Source organism: Emys orbicularis, chromosome 7 (assembly GCF_028017835.1).
Source record: "Emys orbicularis isolate rEmyOrb1 chromosome 7, rEmyOrb1.hap1, whole genome shotgun sequence".
Classification (NCBI taxonomy): Eukaryota; Metazoa; Chordata; order Testudines; family Emydidae; genus Emys; species Emys orbicularis.
The window spans coordinates 73,631,894-73,656,173 of record NC_088689.1 but is presented as its reverse complement, the minus strand read 5'-3'; the positions used below and the strand labels follow the sequence as shown (position 1 = coordinate 73,656,173).

General features: G+C 49.9%; 1 protein-coding gene across 1 annotated transcript; it reads left to right on the top strand.

Moving 5' to 3' along the window:
* The first annotated feature begins 2,479 nt into the window (after nt 1-2,479).
* On the top strand, nt 2,480-23,532 carry PITX3 (paired like homeodomain 3). The gene is made up of 3 exons (XM_065408145.1): nt 2,480-2,588; nt 15,082-15,287; nt 22,969-23,532. Exons 1-3 carry the CDS (start codon nt 2,480-2,482, stop codon nt 23,530-23,532), a joined length of 879 nt encoding a protein of 292 aa, XP_065264217.1.
* The last annotated feature ends 748 nt before the right edge of the window (nt 23,533-24,280 follow it).

Below are 24,280 nucleotides of genomic sequence, written 5' to 3'. Positions count from 1 at the left end.
GCAGAAATTCCATCTGCCGCCTCCTCAGGAAGGGCTCTTAATAAATTCTGAGACAGCAAAGTGACACACATCTTAATCAAGCCTTAATCCAAGGAATTAATTCACTGCGCGTTTCTGCATAATTCCAGGAGTAATGCTAAAAACCTTGGCAATATCAGCAGCAGATGGACTCCCTCCAACTCCATGCAAAGGTATTAAAGAAAACACAGCCCCTGTCACATCACTTCGTGTACATACACATGGTGAAAAGCAACGGAGCTTATGCAGTCTGCAGACATCAAAGGCCGGGCTTGCAATGCGGTGGAAACTGGAACCTGCCTCAGAACAAATGAGGGGCTCCTGCCACGCCCTCCCTGGACAGGGGATCGGAAGCCTGCAGCAAGACAAATGACTGGAAAATGGGCACTAGGGCAACTGTGTCCATTCGGGAAGACACAGACCTTACAAAGTGAGCAGGGAAAAAAGGGGAGGTTGACTCAGATCAGTGTCAAGACACGTGTGTCGGAACTCTGGGGGCTCTTTGAACCGAGGGGCTGACTAAATGAGTATGTAGGAGGAGTGAGGATAAATCGCCCATGGGTTTAAACCGAAATCCGTCATAGGAGCTATTGGATAATAGTTATCAGAATTAATAAGACCCTGCTCTTCCACTCCTGGTGGTTCTCAAAGCACTTAACATGCACTAAAGGCACTCAGCACTGGCCTCTCTCCCTGTTAAACTCAATGGGAGTTCTTCTATTGACTTTAGTCGGGGCAGAACTAGGCAAATGCTGAGTGGTTTTTGAAAACCTCACCCCATGTAATTATCATCCACAACCCTATGAGGTAGAGTAAATAATTATTATCCCTGCTTATGATATACATGTTAGAGAATCCCATCCAAATGCCCTGGATTAGAAATCCCAATTCCTAAGCCACTGAATTTTGGGAATGTAGGAGATGTTTCCAAACCAGGATGCAAATGTCACAACTGATCCTATATCTGCAATGTCTAAATCCAAAACTCCAGGTCTGAACAGCCCCACACTCTGGAAGCTTTGAAATCCTACTTTGGATCCCAGTGTATTGCCTCAGGTCAGCTGCTATTCAATTTTAGTGGGGCTCCCTGGCTATTGAATGGGAATAGTTAGCACAGGTAAAGGTCACTTTAGAAATCGGCGTGTTCTGTTCACTCTTAATGAAGTAAGAGCACAGAAAATATTGCACATGCGCAGTTGGATAAGAATCTTAAGTGCTGCCTGACAGCAAGGTCACAGGTCAAATTTGAGACCTTAGTGCAAATCTAGAGAAACTTCCCTTTCTAGCCACACATGGTAGGGCCTTTAACTCTTACTAGTCTGGAAGGAATGTGAAGCTGACCCCTGGTAACCTTCAGATACCCCAAATTAGGATGAAAGCACTTTCCCCACCTTAGCTTTTCCTTAGCATAGAGCAATCTGGCAGGCTTTGGTCCCTTTGTAAGAGTGTGGCAGGAAGACACTGGGGTTGAGTAATACAAAAGGTGGGGGTGGGGGTGCTATGCTTTCCTGCAGAGCCACTGATCATTACTAGTGCTCAAACTCTGATACCGTAGGTTAGAAGGGGAAGCATATGGACACATAGAATCACCATTAGAGAAGAACCTGGGGGCCATAAGGAAAAGCTAAGACCTTTTTAGGTTAAAAGTAAGGGGCCATCTGAACCAAGCTTGCTTTGTCCTCAGTCACCCAAGGGTGTTTACTCTTATACTAATGCAGGGTTTACAGGGATCTGGATGCGTCTGGCCTGTCACCGAAAAGAACGGCATTCACTTGTAACATTCTAGCTCTGTGTCAGCACTTGTGCACGTGTATCTGCCCTCTTGTTTGTGTCCTTCTGTTACTGTGTGTCTGTGCATATATGCCTGTGTATCTGTGTTCGCGTTATGCCTAGAAGTGATTCTATGGGACTCCCTAGTCCTGTTTTTGTGTGTGTCTGTAACATTATTTAGACTGGAGCAGCTTGTTAAGAAGCAAAGGAGAAGGCGAGGGAGACCAGGGGACGATAGGAAAGAGGACAGGAGGGAGAGCTGGATGTTTTGGGAAGGTGCTAACTGCACTTGGCCGGCCACAGGGCCACTTCCTCAGATCTCCATTACGCAGCCTGCTCCCAATGTTGCTATTTCAGTCTGAATGTCACCTATAAATTGGAGGCTCTTTCTCTGAAGGCTGCAAATAGAAGTGCCATTAGATAATCTTTGATTTATAGGGCAGCTAAGTGTGGAGTTTAGTGAGGGCTGCGGCCAGTTTGCCCACTTCCCAGCCAGGAAACCCAGATTGGGCTGGGGTCCTGCTCCTGCAGGTTTCCTTTACTTTTCCTAGCAGAACTTCCTCTGCCCTGAATTGGCTGGTCCCTTCCCAGAAGGGGTAGGGAGGGGGCATGATGTGAGCTCTACCTCCCCACTCACTCTGTGCCTGTTTCTGCAGCTCTCTCCTCCTCCCCCACCACCGACTCCTGCCAGATGGATTTCAACCTGCTGACGGACTCAGAAGCTCGCAGCCCTGCTCTGTCCCTCTCGGATTCTGGGACCCCTCAACACGAACACAGCTGCAAGGGGCAGGACCATAGTGGTAAGTGCAGGCTCTTCCCCTGAGACCCTTCCCTTCCCCTCCCTGACATTGCTGCCTGGCCAGAAGGGGTGGCAGAGCTCTCCCACATAGCACCTGCACTGAATGGACATGTCTCTGTTTTGCATGCTCCTTGGTGATAGTGCTAGGAGACTCTCTAGCAAGAAGACTGGCTGTGTCACTGCCCCAGGGATCAGTTCAACGTGATGCTAGAGATTTAGGCTCCTGGGACACTTGTCTGGTTAAATGGGTGCCGGGCAGATGCCTTTACTAGGTCCGGGCCTCATTGTGTTCGGTGCTGTATAAACAGAGTCAGTGACAGTCCCTAGCCAAAATCATTGCAATCTAAAAGTGGGCCCAATAAAAAACACCCCCAGCACTTGACATTTGGATCTTGGGCTCTTCCTTGAAAGGCTCCACCCTCTTCTACCTCCTCCAGAAACTCGGCAACTAACACAACAAGGGGCCATGGTGTCTTCTTTGTAAGCCTGCAGATAGATGATGGTTTCCTAGAGCTGACTGTGTAGGTTGCAGACAGGCTGGAGGGTTCGATTTCTGCTAGGAATTAAAGCAGGCTAAAGGCTACAAACATCTCAGTGGGCGTGTTTCGGGGATGCTGATTTTGATGACAAGGTTAGTCAGGAGCCTGACAGCTACAGATCTGTCCTGATCCCACACCTGTGTCCTGGGAAGGAGAGATGAGAGCAGATCAAGCAGCTGCTTGGGAGATGGAAGGGAGAAAAGGAAACCAGCTTATGAATGGAACAGTTTATTATCCTATTCCTAGCAGCACACAGGGAGGCGCTGCACTTCCTTGCTTTCTAATTAGAGCATCACTCCAGATCTCAGTCGGCCATTCCCATAGACCCACAGCGACCTACAGAAAGTATAAAACACATCCGATCCAAAGTATGTCTTGTTCCCTTCCGATCCAATCACATCACCAGGAGTTTAGCAGTTGACTTCAGTGAGAGCAGCATTGGGCCCTTGGAGGGAGCACAGTCCAGTGTCTAGAGCAGGGAAGTCGGGAGACCTGGGCTGTGCCACAGACTTGCTGGGTGCCCTGGTGCTAGACCGCAGACGAAAGGCCACAGAAATGCAAAGTCTGTTTAAAAGGTCTGGCACCACCATGTGTTGTGGGTGGGTGGTCCCCCTTTTGGGAACTGGGAAGAGACACACCCGTTCCCAGTTTAAGCCATAGACAGAGGGAAGGTCCAGCTGTCCCTAAGTAGTGTGACTTCTCCTCAGTGCTGGGGCCCTCTGGCTGAGAATGGCTTCCTTCAGAGGCATCGCAGCTGGCTGCTTCCTCTGCTGCGGTTTTAGCCCCATTAATGAGTTGGAGCAAAGCTGGAAGTGGGGAAAAGGGCATTGAAGACCCAGGGAGAATCTCCCAGCGGAAAGGCTCCTCCAAGGAGTTACAGTCAAACCTCCCAGACCACTTTTGGTTTAATGCTCTTTGTGCACTTAAGGCCCCATCCAACTACCTTGGAAGCCAAGGGCCAGGTTCCCACTGACTGAGAATTCCCCCCCCCCGCCAAGAGAGCAGAACCCGGAAATGGCTTGCACCGCCCAGGGCCGGTTCCGGAGCGACTGGGGATGCAGACAGGGCCGGCTCCAGGTACCAGCTTACCAAGCAGGTGCTTGTGGCGGCCACACCAGAGAGGGGCGGCATGTCCGGCTCTTCGGCGGCAATTCGGCAGTGGGTCCATCATTCCCGTTTGGAGCGAAGGACCTCCTGCCGAAGTGCCGCAGATCGCGATCGCGGCTTTTTTGTTTGTTTGTTGTTGTTTTTTTTGGGGGGGGGGTGGCTGCTTGGGGCAGCAAAAACCCTGGAGCCAGCCCTGGATGCAGGCACATCTGGGTACCGGGCACAGCCAGGCCATAGGGCTGGAGCAGCGAGCCCTGCAGCACTCTGGAGAGCCCCTCCTTCAGGTAACCCTGTAGTGTCCCGGGGACCCTTGCTACAGAGGCTTTAGCAGCAATAAGCGGCCGGGAGACGCCCCCTCTCCCCCTGCTAGCAACGGCTGCCAGGTTCAGCTTCCACTTGATCTAGGCCCAGGTTCCAATCTCTGCTGCAAGCTCCGCGCCCTACAGCGCTCTCCTTCCCAGGCGGACCGCGATAGGCGCTGCCCCAAAAGGCAGCCCAGCACCCGACAGAGCAGCCCCCTCCCCCCTCACGCTGTCACTCCCGCCCCCACGCAGGGCAGTGGAACGCGCTGTCACCCGCGCTCACAGCGCACCCGTGTCCACTGCGTGAAACGGCCACCGACACAGACGCGGGCAACCTCGGACAAAGTCACACGCGCTGGGCACCGCCCAACAGGCAAACCAAAGTGCCCCATACAAAACGCGTGTGCGCGCCAGGCAGTGTCATCCAGTGCGCCCACATCCACCACACTCAGCTAACAGCTCCACCTGCCTGCTGCCCCGCACAGCCCCCAACTACACACACTGCACCAGCAACCCCCCCCCCCCCATCCACTGCCCACACATCCCTGCACCGCCTGATCCAGAGATACCCCCGTATTGCAGACACAACCAGCTCAGCTCTGGACACACACACTCGCCCCAGACACCCAAACAAAACAGCCTCTGGCTACACCCGCTTCATTTCGTCCCCCGCGGGGCCCCCTCTCTGCGCTGCTGTCCGATTTTCATTTTTTGCAGTGGGCTTTTATTGTTCGTCACGCGCAGTTTATGTTTAAATCCTGTTCCACGCCCCCCTGTTGGGGTTTGTTTGTCGATTTCAAATTATTAATCCCGGGTCCGAGCGCCTGGTTATTGTCCTGGTTTCATAGGTCCCAGTTCAATCTGGTTTCGATTTTTTTGGGCGTTCATACCGGTGTTTTCCATTCTGCGCTATTCCTTCGCTTCCTCTCCTTTCTCCGTTTCCCTTTCGCCCGTGCTGGGATTTCACACGCGCTTTTTTGCTTTCCAATGACATTTCCCATCCCAAATCTAACTTGTTTCGGGTCCCACCTGCAGACTTTGGTCTCTTTCCCGGAGAACTGCGCGATCCGGTCAGTTTTGCCCCTCCGTGCAGTTTCCTGATGAAATACTCGTGTTCGAGGGACTGGGGGGGGGGGGGGGGGCTAGGAGATCTTTGTTAATTAATCGGGAGCCGAGGGCTGGATCTGGCGCGGAGAGTAACTGGGAGGAGGAAATGCTCAGTTTCTGGGCTCGATTCTGCGCCCGCCGAACCCGGGTTAAAACTCCCCCCGCTCTCACTGACGCTGCCAGTCTCTCGCCTTTATCCCCAACCTGGATGTGTGCGGGGCAAAGGGACAACAGGTGGGGGGCAGCTGCAGTGCAGCGCGAATTCCCGGCCCGGCTCCGTGCAGACACCCGGCTTCGGATCCTTCAGGGTTCAGCGCTCACGTCCTGTGCTGAGACCGGCCAGGTGAGCTGTGCCACCCGACAGCAGAGCTGGAGCCCGGCTCCGCTGGGGAAGGCAGGGGGCTAAGGCGAGCCAGGGCCGGGGGCTGCAGCTTGCCCTGCAGATTGGAGAGGGGAGTGCGGGGGAGCAGGAGAGGGCCCGGCCCGGGAGCAGCCCCCAGTGGAAATACTTGGCTGCAGGGTCAGCGATCAGGTCTAGGATCGAGCGCTGCAGCAGGCAGAGCCCCCAGCCCGGCGCTATTCTCTCGCGGTCGCAGGAGAACCAGCTGCGTTGAAAATGGGGCGCAGTCAGTATTGGTGGCAGGGGTGTTAACAGCCACGGCTTCCTCGGGCACAGTTGGTGGAGGCGCAGGACCGCACCGACAGCGGCCCAGCCCTGCTCTGATGGCACCTCAGCTAGTGCGCCTGCCGGGGACAGGTTAGAAGCGGATTGCCAGGCGCAGAGCTAGGGGGTGAGGGCCGGACGCATCCGCTTGCTATAATTAGGGGGGTCCGACTGAAGGTTGTAGGGCTCTGCCCACAGGACCGCTTTCTGCTCTGCTAACGGCTAATTATTAAATCAACCTGTCTTCCTAAACCCAGGCCAGGCGGGTCATTCCCTGAACCACAAGGATTTATCCTTACCCGCTTTCCCGCATCCTCGCTGGCTAATGGAACCGTCGCCGATCTCACCCGTTGTAAATGTCCAACCCCACATCTACCTGTCTCTTAGCCTCACCTTGTGGCAGTGAGTTCCACCGTGTTCCGGGGCACCCGGAGATGCCTCGCCTGCTTTTCACTGAACGTGGCCAGGTTCTTGTTAGGCGAGGGAGCGCAGGAGTCGGTTCCCAGCTTGCCTGGGAATCTACCGCCCTCCTGTCCCCTCCACCGCCTGTAGGACTCCCTGCGGTTTGGGACATGTGCGCCACCAACAGGCCAGCGCCGCTGCAGGCAGAGCGGGGAGCGGTAGAGCCGCTGGGACCAGACTCGTGGGACTTTGAACTGTGACTGAGGAAGGGATGCTTCCTCCTGATCGCTGCCTTCCCTATCCAGCGCCTCCCGCATGTCCTGGCGGATCCCCCTCTCCCTAGCTGATGCAGCGCTCCCTCTCCAGAGAGCTGGGCGCTCCGCGGCAGCCTCTGAGCTAGCGAGCTGCAGCTCCATAGAGCAGAAACCTGTACCCGTCTCCCCGCCGCTACCGGGATGCACACCGCTGCACAGGGCCCTTCTTTTCCCTGCTGCCTTCAGCCCCGGGGAAACTCTGCCAGACTCCCCTGCCTGCGGCCCGCCCTCAGGAGCAGCCTAAGTTACAGGCAGCTTTACACTGAACCAAGCATCTTCTCTGGGGCGCTTCCGCCTGCTGGGCCCAGATTCTGTTCCGGCTGATCGGTTAAAGGCGTCAGCAAAAGACACTTGCAGAGATCAGCGCGGGTCTGGCCCACCTGTCTCCGCTCCCCCGAGCGCCCCTGCCCGGTTTCTGTGGCCATGGCGGGCCCTTCCATCCCTAGCAGCAGGTAACGCGCCCCTCGCAGATCTAGCGCTTCGCCTCTTCAGTCACCAACGCCGGCAGGCGGCTCCTGCAGCGGCTGAACAGCGCTTTCCCTGCAACAAACGGGCTTTCTGAGCCCCCAGGGATATGTAACAGGGGCAGCAGCCTGTGGACTAAAACTTTCCTGGACTCCCCCCCCCCCCCCCCCAATCAACCCGGCTAAACCCGAAGCGGAACGAATCCAGCCTCTGTAAACTGCTCTGCCCCTTACCCTGGAAATAAAGCTTTGAGAACAGCCCCTCCCCCAGCCCTGCACGGTTCCCAGGTAACCCATCTGGTTGTTTTCAGTAAGAGTGCACCGATCCCTTATCGGCCAGAGCTGGTTTTGGAGCGTCAGCAGCTTCCTGTTTAGTTCTCGCTGCTCCGGCTCGGTTTACACAGGCCAGTGCCAGGGGACCGGGGAACCCGTGGAAGAGCGCCGTGCAAAGCGATCCGTGCCCCTAACTGCAACTCCAGCGAGTGCCACGTAGCCAACGAGCAGAGCCAGCGGCCAGCGCGCTGTTTGCTCTGCCCCATGTTTCATTAGCACCAAATCTGCGCTGTACAGAAGTGGCAGAACTCACCGCAATAGCTCAGCCTCTAAACAACACATTTATCCCACTCTCTGCTCTCCGGGACATTCCCCACCCCCTGGTCCCCGATCCTTCCGCGCCCCTGGCCCCACATGCACCACCCCCAACTATCTGCCCCCTCGAGGGCTCCGGGCTTTCCCTTCCATGGGCACCATCCCGCGCTCCCTCCGCGATAGAATAGCAATTCCTGCGGGCCTTGACTGGCCCAGACGGTTCCTTCTCTCCTAATCCCACCTCCCAAGGGACCAGCTGTCTCTGGCTGGTGCCCCTAAAGTAATCCCCCCTAATTGAACAGCCTGCGCAGTTAGCCCAAGGTATCTTCATTAAGCACCGTTTGTTTGACCTTGGGTAGAAAATAAGGGGGGGTGGGGGAGAAATCACACAATCATCAAAGCTAAGCAGCGCCTAGATAGAGACGGCAGAGCTGGCTGAGCCTTAAACTGAAGTGCAAATATTGGTTAAGTGAGATGAAAACCTCCTGCTTCCCCTCTGCCCGTGCTCTCAACCTACCTATCCTCTCCAGCATCCCAGCGAGGTGTGTCTCCATGCCTCCCCGACGTGCTGGCCAGGTGTTACCAATTGTCATTAGCACCTTGATACTTCCTTTGTAGCCAAAACCTCGCTATTCAGTTTCCCGGCAGAGCCTTTCAACCCCCTTTTCATGACCACGCTTTAAATCTCGGGAGCCCGTTTCAAAGGAGTCTAGAATCTCGGTGTAAAGGGAAATTGTTTATATCGGAGCCACAAAAGCCATTTATCATCTTGGGTTTGTCAGAGTGCACAACCCCTGCTAGAGGTCTGGGCAGATACCCAGAGCAGGCTCTTTCAGCATGCTAATTACTTACTCTCTCTGGTTTGCAGCCATTGGCATAACGAACAGAACAGTCCTAAAATCAAATTTATATTGGACAGTCTGAATCCCTCCTTTCTTCTAACCTATTGTCCCCTGGCCTTAGTTTTTCTTCTACTCAAATTGTTGTTTCCAGTTACCTTTCTCTCTCTTTACCCTCATCCCTGGTAGCTGCCTCCCCATGATGTCACCATTTCTCTACCTTGTTCTAAATTGGCTGGCCCCTCTCTTTGCAAGAGCCCAGTTCCATTCCTCCTCAGTTGAAAAACCTTGGCCAGATGAGCACCTTCTCCCCAGTGCAAAGACTACCCTGCTGCCTTTGGAGATGCACACTCTGTTGCAGCTAATCAGCTGTGGGTACTGGTTGGAACTGGGGATGGGGATTCAGGACTTCCATTCAGGATTCTGCTCCTGATTTGCTTTGTGATTTCAGGCAAGTCACTTCACCTGTTCTGGGGCTTGGTTGCCCCAGCTACCAGATAGGACTAAATTCTTAAGCTTCAGTGTCCTGGGCAGCTGTGAGGTTTAATCAGTGTGTGTTTAGTGTGCCCTCTACTTCCTTTCCAACTGCACAGCACGATCCTCTCTTGGTTCTGCCATGCCGAAAATCCTTCCCTACAAACACCACACAGGGGAAGCCAGGGCCAGCAAGAATGGGAAGGAAGGTGTTTTCCCTGAAGCATGGTGCTCCCCTGGCAATACTATACCACCATGCAGAAGCCACTTGCAACATTAGCTGGTAGTACAGAGCTTCTGTCCTCTGGGAGTGGGGCACTGCGAACAGGGCACCAAGGGCACTGGGCATGCTGCTCTGCAGACGTGTGCTGAGATTTGTAAGATTAGGACCAGGATTCCCCTTATCTCCTTGGGTTCCACACAATTACCCAGACAGTCTTGCACCCCTGCTCAAAGGTGATGATGCCTTGGGCTTAGATGGTGACAGTCAGATATTTCCTGAGACTAGGGATGATATAGCCCATGAGCAGTGTGCTATGTCTACACCATCCCTCTATGTCCCATGCATTGCAAGCTTCTCCTGCCCTCAGTAGGCATTCTGAGCAAAGGCTGCAGATTGGGGCATGTCATTACTACCTTAGCATCAATTCCTTTGGAAGTTGGTGGCGTTTTGCCATTGACTCTCACAAGCAGGCTCTTACACCTGTGCTTCTCTCTTTGAAGGGTTTCAGACCTAACAAAACGAATGAGGCTTAAACTGAATATTGTCCCCTTGTGGATAGTCCGACCATTACTTTCATGCTCAGAAATGGCATCTACCATCATTCCCTTTTTATTCTGTTCAGAGGCCAACAAGGGCTGAGTCCCTCTCCTATGACATTGGTTCAGACCAGAGGAATAAGAGTATAGTCTCCATTGGAACCACAACTGTAACATACACATTAAAAGCATGTGTTGTTGTCAAAGAGCATCAACTCAATGGGGGCCAGAGAAATTCATCTGCTTCCAAAGAGCCCTCAGGAAATGGGCAGTGTCCCCACATCTAGATAATTATAGCAGTGCTTAGAGTGTCACAAGGGTACAGCAGTTTCCTGTGGGTCTATTTTTAGGTACTACATATTTCCACCTTTTGAATACACATCTTCAGCATTTTTCATAGTCTCAAACAACATTAGCTGAAGAAGCTGTCTGAGCCTGAGGTTTGATGATGGGGCATGGAGCCTTCCTCCATTGCCAAACCATGTCTGGCTGTCGTGAGCTGATGTTTGGTTAGGTGTTTATGTTGAATATTTGGGGGTCTCACTCGGCTTCCTAATGGTCAGCTGTCTATGCCTATTGACATGCTCCCTTCTTCTTAAATGCAGCTGAGAGGCCAAGGGTTAAATGGGCAATGGAGAGAACTAACCTCCCATCCTTAAGAGGTGGCTGGTGGGGCAGCATGAGGGAAGCCTGTATTGCCACTGCCTGTGCTGTTGATCAATAGAGAACATCCCTATTCCAGGGGATCAATGCGGTGTCTTTTGCCAGCACTCAGTTCACACATTAACACTGAGACACATTTGCCTGGAAGGTTCAGGTTGGATATGGGACTCCTCTTCCTTCCTGTACTAGTTCACTTCGCTAGTAATACGCTGTATTCACATCAGCTAATTCCCTCTCATCCAGACATTGCTCCTCCAACCTGGGCCATGGATTTGCTCCTTGACAAAGGCTGTTTGCAGCCTAAATGATACTTCCCTCCATTGTGTCTCTCAAAAGTAATTAGAGGCGGGTTTTCACAGCAATGGCATATAGACGGCCCTACTGTTTGTGCAGCAATGGGATACCACAGGAAAGGGTCGGGGATTAGTAAAAGCAGAAGCTGATTGGGACAGGGACTGGGCCTAGCAGAATGGCCTGATTTAGTTAGGTGCTACTGTCATATAACCAGCCAACAAGAATATGCATAGCACCATAAGCACAACTTCTCTTAGTGGATAAGCAAAGAGAGAATGGAAATATGGGAACTGCCAAGTCAGACTGAAGTCCATCTCTAACAGAGCCAGAACCAGACACTTCAGAGGAAGGGACAAAGAACCCACTAATGAACTATTATGGCATAAACTTCCTAAACTCTGTCAGTTAGTGGTTGGCTTATAACATGATGCATAAGTGTTTATTATATCCTAATTATGTAACTGCAGGTGTTTTCCCGCTTATCCAGATAAGTGTCCAGTCCTTTTTTGACTCACTACTAACTTCAGTGATATCCTGTGGCATGGAGTTCCGCAGGCTAAATATGCAGTTTGTAAAAAGGTATTTCCCTTGGTCAATTTTACATGAGTTGCCTTTCCATTTCATTATATGTGCCTTTTTGCTCTTTAAATGAAGAAGAGAGGAGCATCCAATTTAGTTCCCATGCAAGAAGAGAATCTATTGGACCAGTGGGCTCCTTAATAAGTCCCTCTTATCCTCTCTCCCCCCCACCATCCTCAGTGGTAGAGCCTGCAAATAAATGATTTGATTTCTCTGCAGTGTCCTTACCTTCCTTAATTGCTCACTTTACTCTCTACTAATTCAACAGACCCACTGATTTTTCTCACAGGTTTCCTGCTGCAGCTATAATTAAAGAAATTCTTGTTAGCAGTTCGTATCTTTGGCTATTTAACCTTCAAATTCATTCTTAAACCTTCCTAATTTCTTTCTTATATTTTACCAGCCATAGTTATTATACTCCATTCTGCTGGCTTCACTAGGGCTGAATTCCCATTTTCTAAAGAATATCCATTGAATTTGAATAACCTTTGTTACCTTGCCATTATATCTTACTGTATTTCTTCCTGCCTTCCTATTTTTCTGTGTGATTAGACAGATCGCTATAGCTCTATATAGATAAGTAACATCTTTGCCAAGTTTGTTGTGCTTGGACTTGCATCAATTTTTTTAATCCCCCCACCTGAAGTTGAGTGTCAGTACTAGTTTTTGTTATGATTCCTCCCCCAGTTCAATTGTGTTGTGATCAGTTATGGTTAGGATTGGTTGAAAAATTTCCATTTAAAAAACAAAACGGGGGGGAGGGACTTCAGTGGAAAACTGGGTTTTCAATTAAACACATTTCCCCAGGCCTCTAGATCAAAGAAGGGATAAAGCCAGGATTATTTATTTATTTATTCCCCACCCCCAAAATATCATTCTCCAGCCTGTAACTGAATATTATCTTTATTGCTCATCTTCTTCTTATGTGGCCTCTCCATTATTGGAGATTTGCAACCATGGTAGCCCATTCTGAATGATCCTCTCTGCTAATCTCTTGGTGGATGGATTGTCCTTTTGATCCACCCAGGATACCACCTCGTCCATCAAGGATCCTCTTTTTCTGCATCATGTTCTTCTGCCATCAACTTTCCCCTCTGGTGCCCTCTGTGTCATGCACTGAACCTCTTAAAATGTGCCCTCCAAATCAAATATGTCTAACTAGCGATTGCTGAGTTCCAGTACTCTCCAATACTCATTCATTGGTTATGCGATCTCTCTAGATCTTTGCTCATACTAGAAGATTTTTAATGCATGCTGCTTTTTCCTCCTCACACTGTTACTCTATGAGGTGGATTATCCCTGCACACGATTAAAACACTCTGTTGTCTCTCAACAGAGGCAATTTTGTGTTCAAATTCTGTCCTGATTCACAGGGCACGTAGTCCCACTGGCTTCAATGCAGGGAAGAATATGGCTGCTGGGGTTGTTTTTGTCTTCAAGGCTTGTGTTATGAAGCACCTATAGAATATAAAGAGGAGATTTACAATTTGAAAATATTCTGGTTTTTTTAACTGATTTATCTTCACTGGATATCCAGAGTGGGAATACTAGGGTTTACAGCTAAATGCAAAGGTATACATCTTGGACTAAAGAATGTAGGCCACTGTCCTGGGAAGCAGTGACTTTGAAAAAGATTTGGGGTTCATGGTGGATAATTAGCTGAACATGAGCTCCCAATGTGACATTGTGGCCAAAAGGGTAAATGCGATCCTGGGATGCATAAACAGGGGAATCTGGAGTAGGAGCAGAGAGGTTATTTTACGTCTATATTTGGCACTGGTGCAACCACTGCTGGAATACTGTATCCAGTTCGGGTGCCCATAATTCAAGAAGAATGTTGATAAATTTTAGAGGGCTCAGAGAAGAGCCTCAAGAATGACTAAACAATTAGAAAACTTCCTGATAGTGACAGACTCAAGGAGCTCAACCTATTTAGCTTAACAAAGAGGAAGTTAAAGGGGTGACTTGATTACAGTCTATTAAATATTTGTTCTCCATGTAGATACTTCTAATGATCTCTGCAGTCTAGCAGAGGAAGGTCTGACACGATCCAATGGCTGGAAGTTGACGCTAGACAAATTCAGAGAGGAAATAAGGTGTAAATTTTTAACAGGGAGAGTAATTAACCATGGGAACAATTTACCAATGGTTGTGGTGGATTCTCCATCACTAACAATTTTAAAATCAAGGCTGGATGTTTTTCTAAAAGAGCTGCTCTAGGGATTATTCTGAAGTCTACAAATCCAATAGAAGGGATTTCTAGATGGCCACTGAGTAGAGAATGGGGAAAGAGTATTCACTTGTAAGGGACATGGCAATGGGGTGGGGGAATCTTTCATAACCTGGCCATTCTCCATGACAAAAGTTCAAGAGAGGCCAAGATGTCATATCCATCATGTATGTATGTTTGTGCCTGTTAAATCGAAGTAAAATTGAACGGAGTATCCTGGAAAGTCATTACTTTCATCTGCGGCTTCCACTTACTGTAGGAGCCTCAGTTGGTGATCCTGGCAGATTGGCTCCCCTCCCCTCTTGTCTCTGCTGTTCCCTCAAGCCAGGGCTTGACAGTTCTATTCTATCCTGGCTCTTATACAGCAGCCATCACCCCGGTACCCAGGTGCTTTCCCGAATGGCAATAAATGATGTGACTAACGTTTCTCCCATGTGGCTCCCACCGACTCCTTTGTCCATTTTCTTTCTCCTTTGGCATTCTTCCTGATTTGTGGACTTTTTATTTGTAGTCTCTGGGGCCTTGACTAGATGTAAAATTGCACCAGGTTTGCTAAACGGTGTGATTGAAAATTGCTTTAGTTAAGCAAGCATAAGAAACACTAAGTGAACACTTTCAAATCTATTCAACCCAGGCTTATATCAATTTAGCCTAAGTCAGTTAGGAACAGGTTTAAGCTACAGTACAATAAGCTACTCAAATGGAAACAAGAGTCCACCCGTCAGTTTAAAACAGTGCAAGTTGTGTGTAAACAGACTTTAAGTTAAACCAATGCAAAGTTGTGTGTAAACAAGGAGTAGATTTTTGGCTCCTCTTACACCTAGAGGTGGGTGGGGCTGTAAGGCTGGGCTGATGAGAGAAGAGTTTAGTTTAATAGGATGCTGCCTGCTCCTGAAGCCCTACATAGTTACCACAGCTGGCTGCGTTAGGGAGGGAAGGCAGGTGACTTTCATGTGTGCCTGGATTACATGCACCAGGAATGAGGTGCCCTGGAGTCCTGGGACTCAGAGATGCAGGCCGGAAGCCTGGAGCAGGTAGCACCAGGGTAATGAGAAAGAGTTGCATCCCAAGCCACTGAGCTTTGGGGAAGTTGCTGTCCTGGGGACCGAGGCATGTGCCGGAGTCCCAGGGCTGCGTTGTGACAGGTTACCTGCCTTTGCATTTCACAGACACAGAGAAGTCCCAGCAGAACCAGACCGATGACTCCAACCCCGAGGACGGCTCCCTGAAGAAGAAGCAGCGGAGGCAGCGGACTCACTTTACCAGCCAGCAGCTCCAGGAACTGGAAGCCACCTTCCAGAGGAACCGCTACCCAGACATGAGCACCAGGGAGGAGATAGCAGTCTGGACCAACCTGACCGAGGCACGAGTCCGGGTATGGCTGCCAATCTCCCGCTCCACAGTCTCTGACCACAGCCACAGCTTGGGGGGAGGAGGGGTCCCGAGACCAGCTCTGCAGCCAGCCACCAGACCAACCCAGAACCTGCCTTTAACAGAGAGCCAAGGGCACTAGAGGCTTCTCCAGCACATCAATTCCACCCAACTTTGCTCTCAGTGCCCAACAGGCCCCAGCTGCAGACACCTTGCAGCCTGCCATCTTGGATTCAGTGCAAGTTCACAAGAACCATCATTCTGGCAGGTGTTTGAGAGGGAAATCTCACTTGATTTCCTTGGGAATGATTGATTTGATGGCAGGCTCCTTCCCAGGCAGAGAACTGCCCACCTTCCACCAGTTCCATATAAAAACAGACATCTCTCCTGTGCTCTGGCCCCCAGGGAAGAAAAGTCTCCCTGGGCTGCTCAGGGTCAGAGGGCCCTGGGGAAGAAATCTCACCCAATACAGAGGAGAAGCCGTTACTCAGTTCAGGAAATATTCCTCTTGCTCCGCCTCACCATCCTGATCCCCTGTCCCCCCACCACTGCCAATCCCCTCTTTTGCCTTCATCCCTATCCCAGGCCTTGTTCCCCCCTCCTCAGTGCTCATCCCCCATTCCTCTTCCCTGTCCATTTCACTGTGTCTCAATGCTTCCTCTGCCTTGGGACAGCATTGCCCAGTGGCCAGGGCATGGGCCTGACAGCAGGCTGGAAAAAGTGGGGAGGGACAGTCTGTCATTTCCTACACAAATGGAAGTGACATCACATCTGCCTGTCCTCCTGTCCCACATCAATGCTGCCCCATCAGCCTCATCTCCGCTCCTCCTGCAGCTCCCTGGAGCCCTTCACCCCTATCTCACAGGCCTGGAGTGTGGGGGCTGCAGCAGGGTTCCCTTTCCCAGACCAGGTGTTGCAGGGATGGAGTGGGGAGGAGGGAAGGAGCAGAGGCCAGCCCCAAAGGTTCAACAATCATGAGTCGGACACTAGAAAATCAGGAGATTGATCCAAAACTCATGATTTTAAAAAAAAAAAAGTCCGTGTTTTTCAGTCTGTTTTTTGACTGCAGAACTCCCCCTGCCCATGCTCTGTGAGTGAGAGCGTGAGTATGAGAGACAGACACATTTAGTGTTTCCCGTGCTCCTGAATGTATTGGGTAAGGGGATTTTGGCTGCCGCTGCAGGAGCTCTCATCCCCACATCTACCTGTCCCATGCCCAGCACGTCTGTCCTCCCAACCTCCAAATTCTGTCCAGTTCCCCCTCAGTTCTCCTTCCCAGCCTCATCTCTGCTCCTCCTGGGGTTCTTCACCTCTTTCTCCTTTCCCAGGCTGGATGTTGCAGAGAGGAGAGGAGGTTGGGAGATGGGGGAGTGGAGCCATCCTGAGCTGCTGGTCAATTTCTGCTCCCTGCTCCCCTCCTGTAAGAATGTGTCAGCTCTGCCTGCTTGGTGCAGCAGCTCTGATTGGCTGCTCTTGCCCAGGAGGTGGGGCAATGGCGAATGTAGCCAGTCAGTGTGGGTTTTCCCGGGCTGACATGTGCACCTCTCAGTGACATGGCTGGAGTTGTAGTTGTAGAAGGCTGGGTCTACACCTAAAAATTAGCCCAACCTAGCCCCTGGTGTAGACACAGCTAGCATGTTGGACAAACTTTTCCATCCACCTAGCTACTGCCTCTTGGAGTGGCGGATTAACTATATTGACGGGAAAACCCCTTCTGTCACTGTAGGAAGTGTCTACACTACTGCACGATAGTGTAGATGTACCTGAAATTTCATTTGTGGGTCTGCACCCCCTTTCCACCAGATGCACGTTAAGCCCTGCCTGGGAGACAGGACACCTGGGCTCTATAACTTGCTCTGTTACTGGCCTGTTGTGCCACCATGGGCTGGTTACTTCTCTCCAGGCCTTCATTCTTGCCCTTCAACCTTTAGCTTGTCTATTTGGACTGCCAGCTCTTTGGGGCAGGCCTGTCTTGCTAAGTGTAGGTAATGGCAGGGCTCTGATCTCAGCTGGGACTACAGATTAACACCACAACCCTTATCCATGCCCCTGCTTCATCTCCCTCTGTATGTTCTCATCCCCTGGACTCTTACCCTGCCTATGCCCCATGTTCCTGCCTTTCCCTTGTCTATCCCCCTCCCTTCCTACCGTCCCCCCTCCTCTTTACTCTTCCTGTCCTGATGTGGCCCTTTCCTCTGGTGCAGGCTTCAGGTTTCTCTGTCCTGGTGAGAATTAGTTCCCAGAAAAGCAGGGGTGTCACATTTTAAAGGGAAATCCTGCCAACTCTCATGATTCTAGCGTGAATCTCATGACATTTAGGTGGTTAGGGTTTTTTTTTTTTAAAAAGGGTTTGTATGAATTTCCCATTTCTGACTTCCTCTCACAAATCTGTTCCCTTATCCGGAAGGGCCCCTGTCACCCGTCAATGAGACTGAATTGCATGCTGCCCTCAACAAGTTGGCTGACATGCCCCTTGTGAGTGTGTGTATGGGTATGAGATTGCCCACTGCAAAGATGGACACCATTTCTCACGATTACCAATGGGGCTGAAGCCATGCTCTGAGGGAAAATGGTGGCCTTTTAGGGTATGCACCAGCTTACACCGGCTCAGGCTGAGGGGATGTTTAATTGCGGTGTAGAACTTCCTGCTCAGACTGCATCCCAAGATCTGGGATCCTCCCACCTCGCAGGCCCGAGCCTGCATGTCTACACCACAATTAAACAGCCCCTTAGCCTGAGCCCGAGTCAGCTGGCATGGGCCAGCCGCATGTGTCTAACTGCAGTGTAGACATACCCCTAGTCACCAGGTGAGGCCAGGCAAGAGCCAGGAAGCTGTGGAGGTGCTGGAATGGGGCAGTAGGGACAGTAGAGAGGGAGCTAAGGAACAGGACAGGAAGCGATATTAGGAGTCAAAGGACACGTGGATAGCGGGAGGCAGACTGAGGGTGAAAAGGCCTATGGGTGGCAGAGTGAGAGAACATGACGTGTAGGAAACTGAAGGGGATGCTGCAGACAGCCAGAGTTGTAGGAAAGAGATCTATATTGAGCAGACTGAGAGGCCAGTGTTACATGCTGAGGCTGTATAGTTTGTGTGGTAGCAGCCTAGCCCCAGCATCCATCTCTGAGCCCTCAGTATCATCCCAAACTTAAATACAGTCATAGAGTTGAAGGCCAGAAGGGCCCCCCAGATCAGCTACCGACTGCCTATATATCACAGGCCACCTCTACCACCCACATGCTAAACCCAACAACCGAAATTAGACCAAAGTATTACAGCCCACAGGAGACTAGACTATTGTGTGCCACAGGCAGAGAACAGGAGGGACCGAGGTGCACCAATGTCTGAGGCCCCTGCAATAGCAGGGAAATGATTAAGTGAGATACACCAGATAATCCTGGCAAGTGACCCGCACCCGATTACACTTCTCTCAGGGTCAATATGAGGGAACTACTGAACTCTAAGGGTACGTCTACACTTACCTCCGGGTCCGACGGCAGGCAATCGATGTTCTGGGATCAATTTATCGCGTCTTGTCTAGACGCGATAAATCGATCCCGGATCGATCCCGGAAGTGCTCGCCGTCGACGCCGGTACTCCAGCTCGGCGAGAGGAGTATGCGGCATCGACGGGGGAGCCTGCCTGCAGCGTCTGGACTCGCGGTAAGTTCGGACTAAGGTACTTCGAATTCAGCTACGTTATTAACGTAGCTGAATTTGCGTAGTGTGGACCAGGCCTAAGCAGTATAAACAAACATCACACTAGGTTCCCCTGAAGTCTGACCCTCTTTCTCCAGTTCCATACATACTAGAAAAGGAAGCATGTGTGTGGGGCAGCTGCCTACCCTGTCTAGCTAGGGAAGAGGTAGAGAGGGCTAGAATGGCCCCAAGGGATACAAGAGGGTAGGTGGTATTTGCAAACAGGGAAGTTGCATTTCTGTGATTGAATTTTGAACCCAACATGATCCCACACAAGTTGGAAGTGTGTGGCTTCCCCCTAAGGTGGGGTGGGGGGGAAGTCAGATGGCAGGCAAAAAACAAAACAAAGTGACAGTTTTTCAAAATTATAATTTAAGACACATGATGTTTTGGGTTCTGACTCATGATTTTTGAATGCTTGGAGTAGGCAGCGGTGGAATTACGATTCTCAGAGAGGGAACTTGTCAAGTGGTTTAAATCCATACTAAGCAACTACACTGGGCTACAACATAAGAACCCAGGAGTGAAACGGACCAGTCATTTCACCATCCAAGCTGACAGAAATGCCAAAACAAAACAAAGTGCATCAATGGCAAAATTAATTTTATTTTTAAACTGAGGTATTACTAGTAACTTAAGAAAAAAATAGTTTCAAATAGGGTTTTTGACAGTGTCCCATTAATAGTCTTCAGTCAACATTTGAATTTATTTCCTATGGGGTTATTTTTACATTTGTTATTTGTCTTTGAAGAATCCCAGCAAAACTAATCTTTCATCACCTTCTAATTAATAAAAAAGATTAATAACACAAAATCAAACTGATTTTGAGATACAGACAAAAAGAAGTGTGAATTCCCCTAGTGCAGCAGTTCTCAAACCATGCACCTCAGAGCACTTGCTCTTGGTCTATGAAGATCTACAAAGTCATACGATACCGGCTCCTAGCTGCTAGATCACAGTTAAAAATACACAAAGTATTTTCCTAATATTTTCCTATGTAAGCAACTGCTGTATTTGTTGTGTGATCAAGAATGGAAGGCAAGGTGGGTCACATGATCGCAAACGGCCGTGCAGGGAGGGTCTGTGAGGCACTCTCTCTAGTAAGTTGTGGTCCAGCCCAGTTTGAGGTCCCCTGCCCTGGTGGAAATCCCCATGGGGAATCTCCAGCTGATCTCCACTAGCGACAGAGAACCAGACTAAACTAACAGAAACCAGAAGGGGGATGTCAAGGGAGTCTGCTGAATTTTCCAGTCCTATAGGGTCCAGTCTCTCTCTGATAGCTGTGGAAACAGGGTATGTACACAAACGTACGGCACTACATTAATACTGCAAATCATGGACGTTAGAATGTGAAAGGACCTGCTAGGTCACCTACACAGTCCCAGGATTCTCCCTGTACTGCATGCTCCAGTTCTCTGTTCTGGTTTTAGGGGGGCTATGTGAGGGGGCTCCCACCAGCTCCCTTTGGGAGACCATGCCACAGCCTACCATACCCCTTGTGACGGGTTGGATCACAGAAACCCCCTTGGAGCTGCCACCTGATGTGCAAAGACTACCCCTGCTTCTGTTTTCCCTGCCAGCTCAGGACTCCAGCACCCTGTCTTGCTGAACCAGACACTCCCGTCTGGCTCCAGACACAAACCCAGGGTCTGAATCACTTGTCCCAAAGCTGCAAGTTTACCTGAAAACAGCTCATAGAAGTGTGCTTGTCTTTAGCACTCAGATGCCCAACTCCCAATGGGGTCTAAACCCAAATAAATCCGTTTTACCCTGCATAAAGCTTATGCAGAGCAAACTCAAATTGTTCGCCCTCTATAACACTGATAGAGAGATATGCACCGTTGTTTGCTCCCCCAGGTATTAATACATACTCTGAGTAAATTACTAAATAAAAAGTGATTTTATTAAATACAGACAGTAGGATTTAAGTGGTTCCAAGTAGTTACAGACAGAACAAAGTAAGTCACAAGCAAAATAAAATAAAATGCGCAAATCTATGCCTAATCAAACTGAATACAGATAATCTCACCCTCAGAGATGCTTCAGTAAGTTTTTCTCAGACTGGACACCTTCCAGGCCTGGGCACAATTCTTTCCCCTGGTACAGCTCTTGTTCCAGCTCAGGTGGTAGCTAGGGGATTCTTCATGATGGCTCCTCTCCCTCTCTGTTCTCTTCCACCCCTTTATATATCTTTTGCATAAGGCGGGAACCCTTTGTCCCTCTGGGTTTCCACCACCCCCTCACTGGAAAAGCACCAGGTTAAAGATGGATTCCAGTTCAGGTGACATGATCACATGTCACTGCAAGACTTCATTACTCACTTGCCAGCACACACATATACAGGAAGACTCACAGGTAAACACAGTCATCTGCAGACAATGGTTCTTGTTAATGGGAGTCATCAAGATTCCAAACCATCATTAATGGCCCACACTTTACATAATTACAATAGGCCCTCAGAGTTATATTTTATATTTCTAGTTTTAGATACAAGAGTGGTACATTTATACAAATAGGATGATCACACTCAGTAGATTACAAAGCTCATAATGATACCTTACAAGAGACCTTTTGCACAAAGCATACCCCAGTTGCATTATATTCACTTATTGTCAAATTTTTCTAAAACTATCCCAGTTACATTATATTGACTTATTATCAAGTTTTTATAAAACCATATAGACTGCACAACGTCACACCCTCCTCCTGAACTTACTGCCAGAGACTTGGACACTGACCATGGTGGAGGCAGTATACCTAAAATTCATTTTTTGGGCTCCCCTATGGGGCAGACACTCCTGTGTCCCCCAAAAGGGAAAGAGACCCTGATCCAGCTGTAGGCTCACAGCTCCAAGCTATGAGAGACCTTTCGCTGGCCGGCAAAATCCCCCCCCCCCTTTCACTCAGGTTGGGTTTGCTTCCAGCTAGAGTCCTTGGGGTTTGTTCCCACCGCAGCAGTCACCAGGACCCCAACTTCCAGGTCCAGGATACATGTCTCTGTGCACCTCTTCCACTCCATTACAGCCAGGTCATGCTTCTGGGTCTTACTTGCTTTGTCTCTTAAGTCCAGGCTGGTGGGCAGCCTTTTCTTTTTCCAGGTCAGCCTTTTCCCAGGCAAATTGTACATCAATTTCCATTTGTCTTCCTTTGAGACCAGCACTTGATGAGCTGGGATACCACAGAGAACACCCTCCTGCCAGAACAGGCACCCCTCCCCTCCTGTTTTGCTAGGTTAGACACTCCAGTCAGCTTCAGCACAGACAGAGGTTGGGCCACACCCATCTGCAGTTCACTGAAACTGAGATGCACTCAGCTCAGGGGCTTCTTAGTTAACAGAGACATTCCCAGCGCCCATTGTTCAGTCTTTCTGGGCAATTTGCAACTTGTGTAGTTTTAGCTTCTTTTGATCTTCATTCTTACTTATTTTGCTTCCTTTTCTGTCCCTAATTCCCTTTCCCGAAATAAGCAAACAGAAAATAACAAACCAGTAACCACTTTGTCTGTTCTCCAGCCACCACACTTAAAACTCACTTAAAATCACTACCAGTATCTCAAAGCAATCAGCTGTGCACAGATCCTGCTCGACTACGCCACTGACACGGGTTGGATCACAGAAACCCCCTTGGGAGCTGCCACCTAATGTGCAAAGACTACCCCAGTTGCATTATATTCACTTATTGTCAAATTTTTCTAAAACTATCCCACTTACATTATATTGACTTATTATCAAGTTTTTATAAAACCATATAGACTGCACAACGTCACACCCCTGTTAAGTAACTTTTCCTGCTATTCAGCCAAAGTTTTCTTTGGTTAATTCTATCTAATCACTCCTAGTTACAAGCTCCTCGCTCACCTCAGCCTGTCCTTTTCCAGCAGTACTCAGTTGTCCTGACGTCCATGTTGGTACAAGGAGGGATGACTGACAAAGGCAGAGGCTTCCCCATTAATAACTGGAATGACCCTCCCCCTCTCCCCTTGCCTTGCAGGTCTGGTTTAAGAACCGCAGAGCCAAGTGGAGGAAACGAGAAAGGAACCAGCAGGCAGAGCTTTGTAAGAACAGTTTTGGAGCTCAGTTCAATGGACTGATGCAGCCTTATGATGACATGTATTCCGGCTATTCGTATAACAACTGGGCTACCAAAGGGCTTGCTACCAGCCCCCTGTCAGCCAAGAGCTTCCCCTTCTTCAACTCCATGAATGTCAGCCCCCTGTCCTCCCAGCCCATGTTCTCCCCTCCCAGTTCCATTGCTTCCATGACCATGCCTTCCTCCATGGTCCCCTCAGCAGTGACTGGCGTGCCAGGATCCAGCCTCAACAACCTGGGAAACATCAACAACCTCAACAGCCCAAGCCTCAACTCTGCCGTTTCATCCAGTGCCTGCCCTTATGCCTCCACCGCCAGCCCCTACATGTACAGGGACACGTGCAACTCTAGTCTGGCCAGCTTGAGGCTGAAGGCCAAGCAGCATGCCAACTTCACCTACCCAGCGGTTCAGACGGCAGCTTCCAACCTGAGCCCCTGCCAATATGCCGTGGACAGGCCCGTATGAAGGGCCACCTGCCACCAACCAGGGACTCGACCTTAGCCTGATGAAAGGAGACCTTTAGCCCTACAACAGCGTACGCCCTGCAGGAGAGAGAAAGACAGACGGCCCTCTGTGAAGACTTGTCTAACTATCGTATGGTGAATTTTGACTGTCTCTGTTTTTTTTTTTGTTTTTTGTTTTTTTTGGTAAAGCAACAGAAACTGCTCATTGGAAGACCCAGTGGGAAACAGGAACCTGTGACATTCAGTTTGGCTCCTGGGCAGCAGAACTGAGCATATGTCAATCTGCCCCTCCCCCCTCCCCTTGGTGTGATAGTTGTCCTTGCCCTTCCCTGGCACAAAAGCCCTGTTTAAAGCATAGGCAGCCAGGTGGCACAGCTGTAGGAAGCAGCCAGGGACCCAGACAAAGTAGCGCAGCTACTCAATGCTTGGCTGAGAACACAGATACACCCACAGGTGTGAGTGGTCAGATTTCATTTTGAGGCATCTCACCCATTTATTTATCATATGGCCAGTCTCACCAGCCACCAGTCAGGAAAGTACTGTCTCAGCCGGCAATACATTTTTATACTGCAGATATATGCATGGCCAGGTAACTGAACCCCTTAGGGATCGGGAGTTGTAGGGATGTAGGATGTGTGTGTGTTATATAACACACACATATACACACACAAATAAATAAATATATATATATAACACACCTTTTTGTTTTGTACGTGGGATAATCCATGAAGTAGACCTTACAGATGAAA

Bases quoted from the DNA above. Each gene is read 5' to 3' on its own strand.
- PITX3 (XM_065408145.1), top strand. From the start codon at position 2,480: ATGGATTTCAACCTGCTGACGGACTCAGAAGCTCGCAGCCCTGCTCTG. The intron at 2,589-15,081 runs GTAAGTGCAGGC...TGCATTTCACAG, and splicing joins CAAGGGGCAGGACCATAGTG to ACACAGAGAAGTCCCAGCAG. The intron at 15,288-22,968 runs GTATGGCTGCCA...CTTGCCTTGCAG, and splicing joins TGACCGAGGCACGAGTCCGG to GTCTGGTTTAAGAACCGCAG.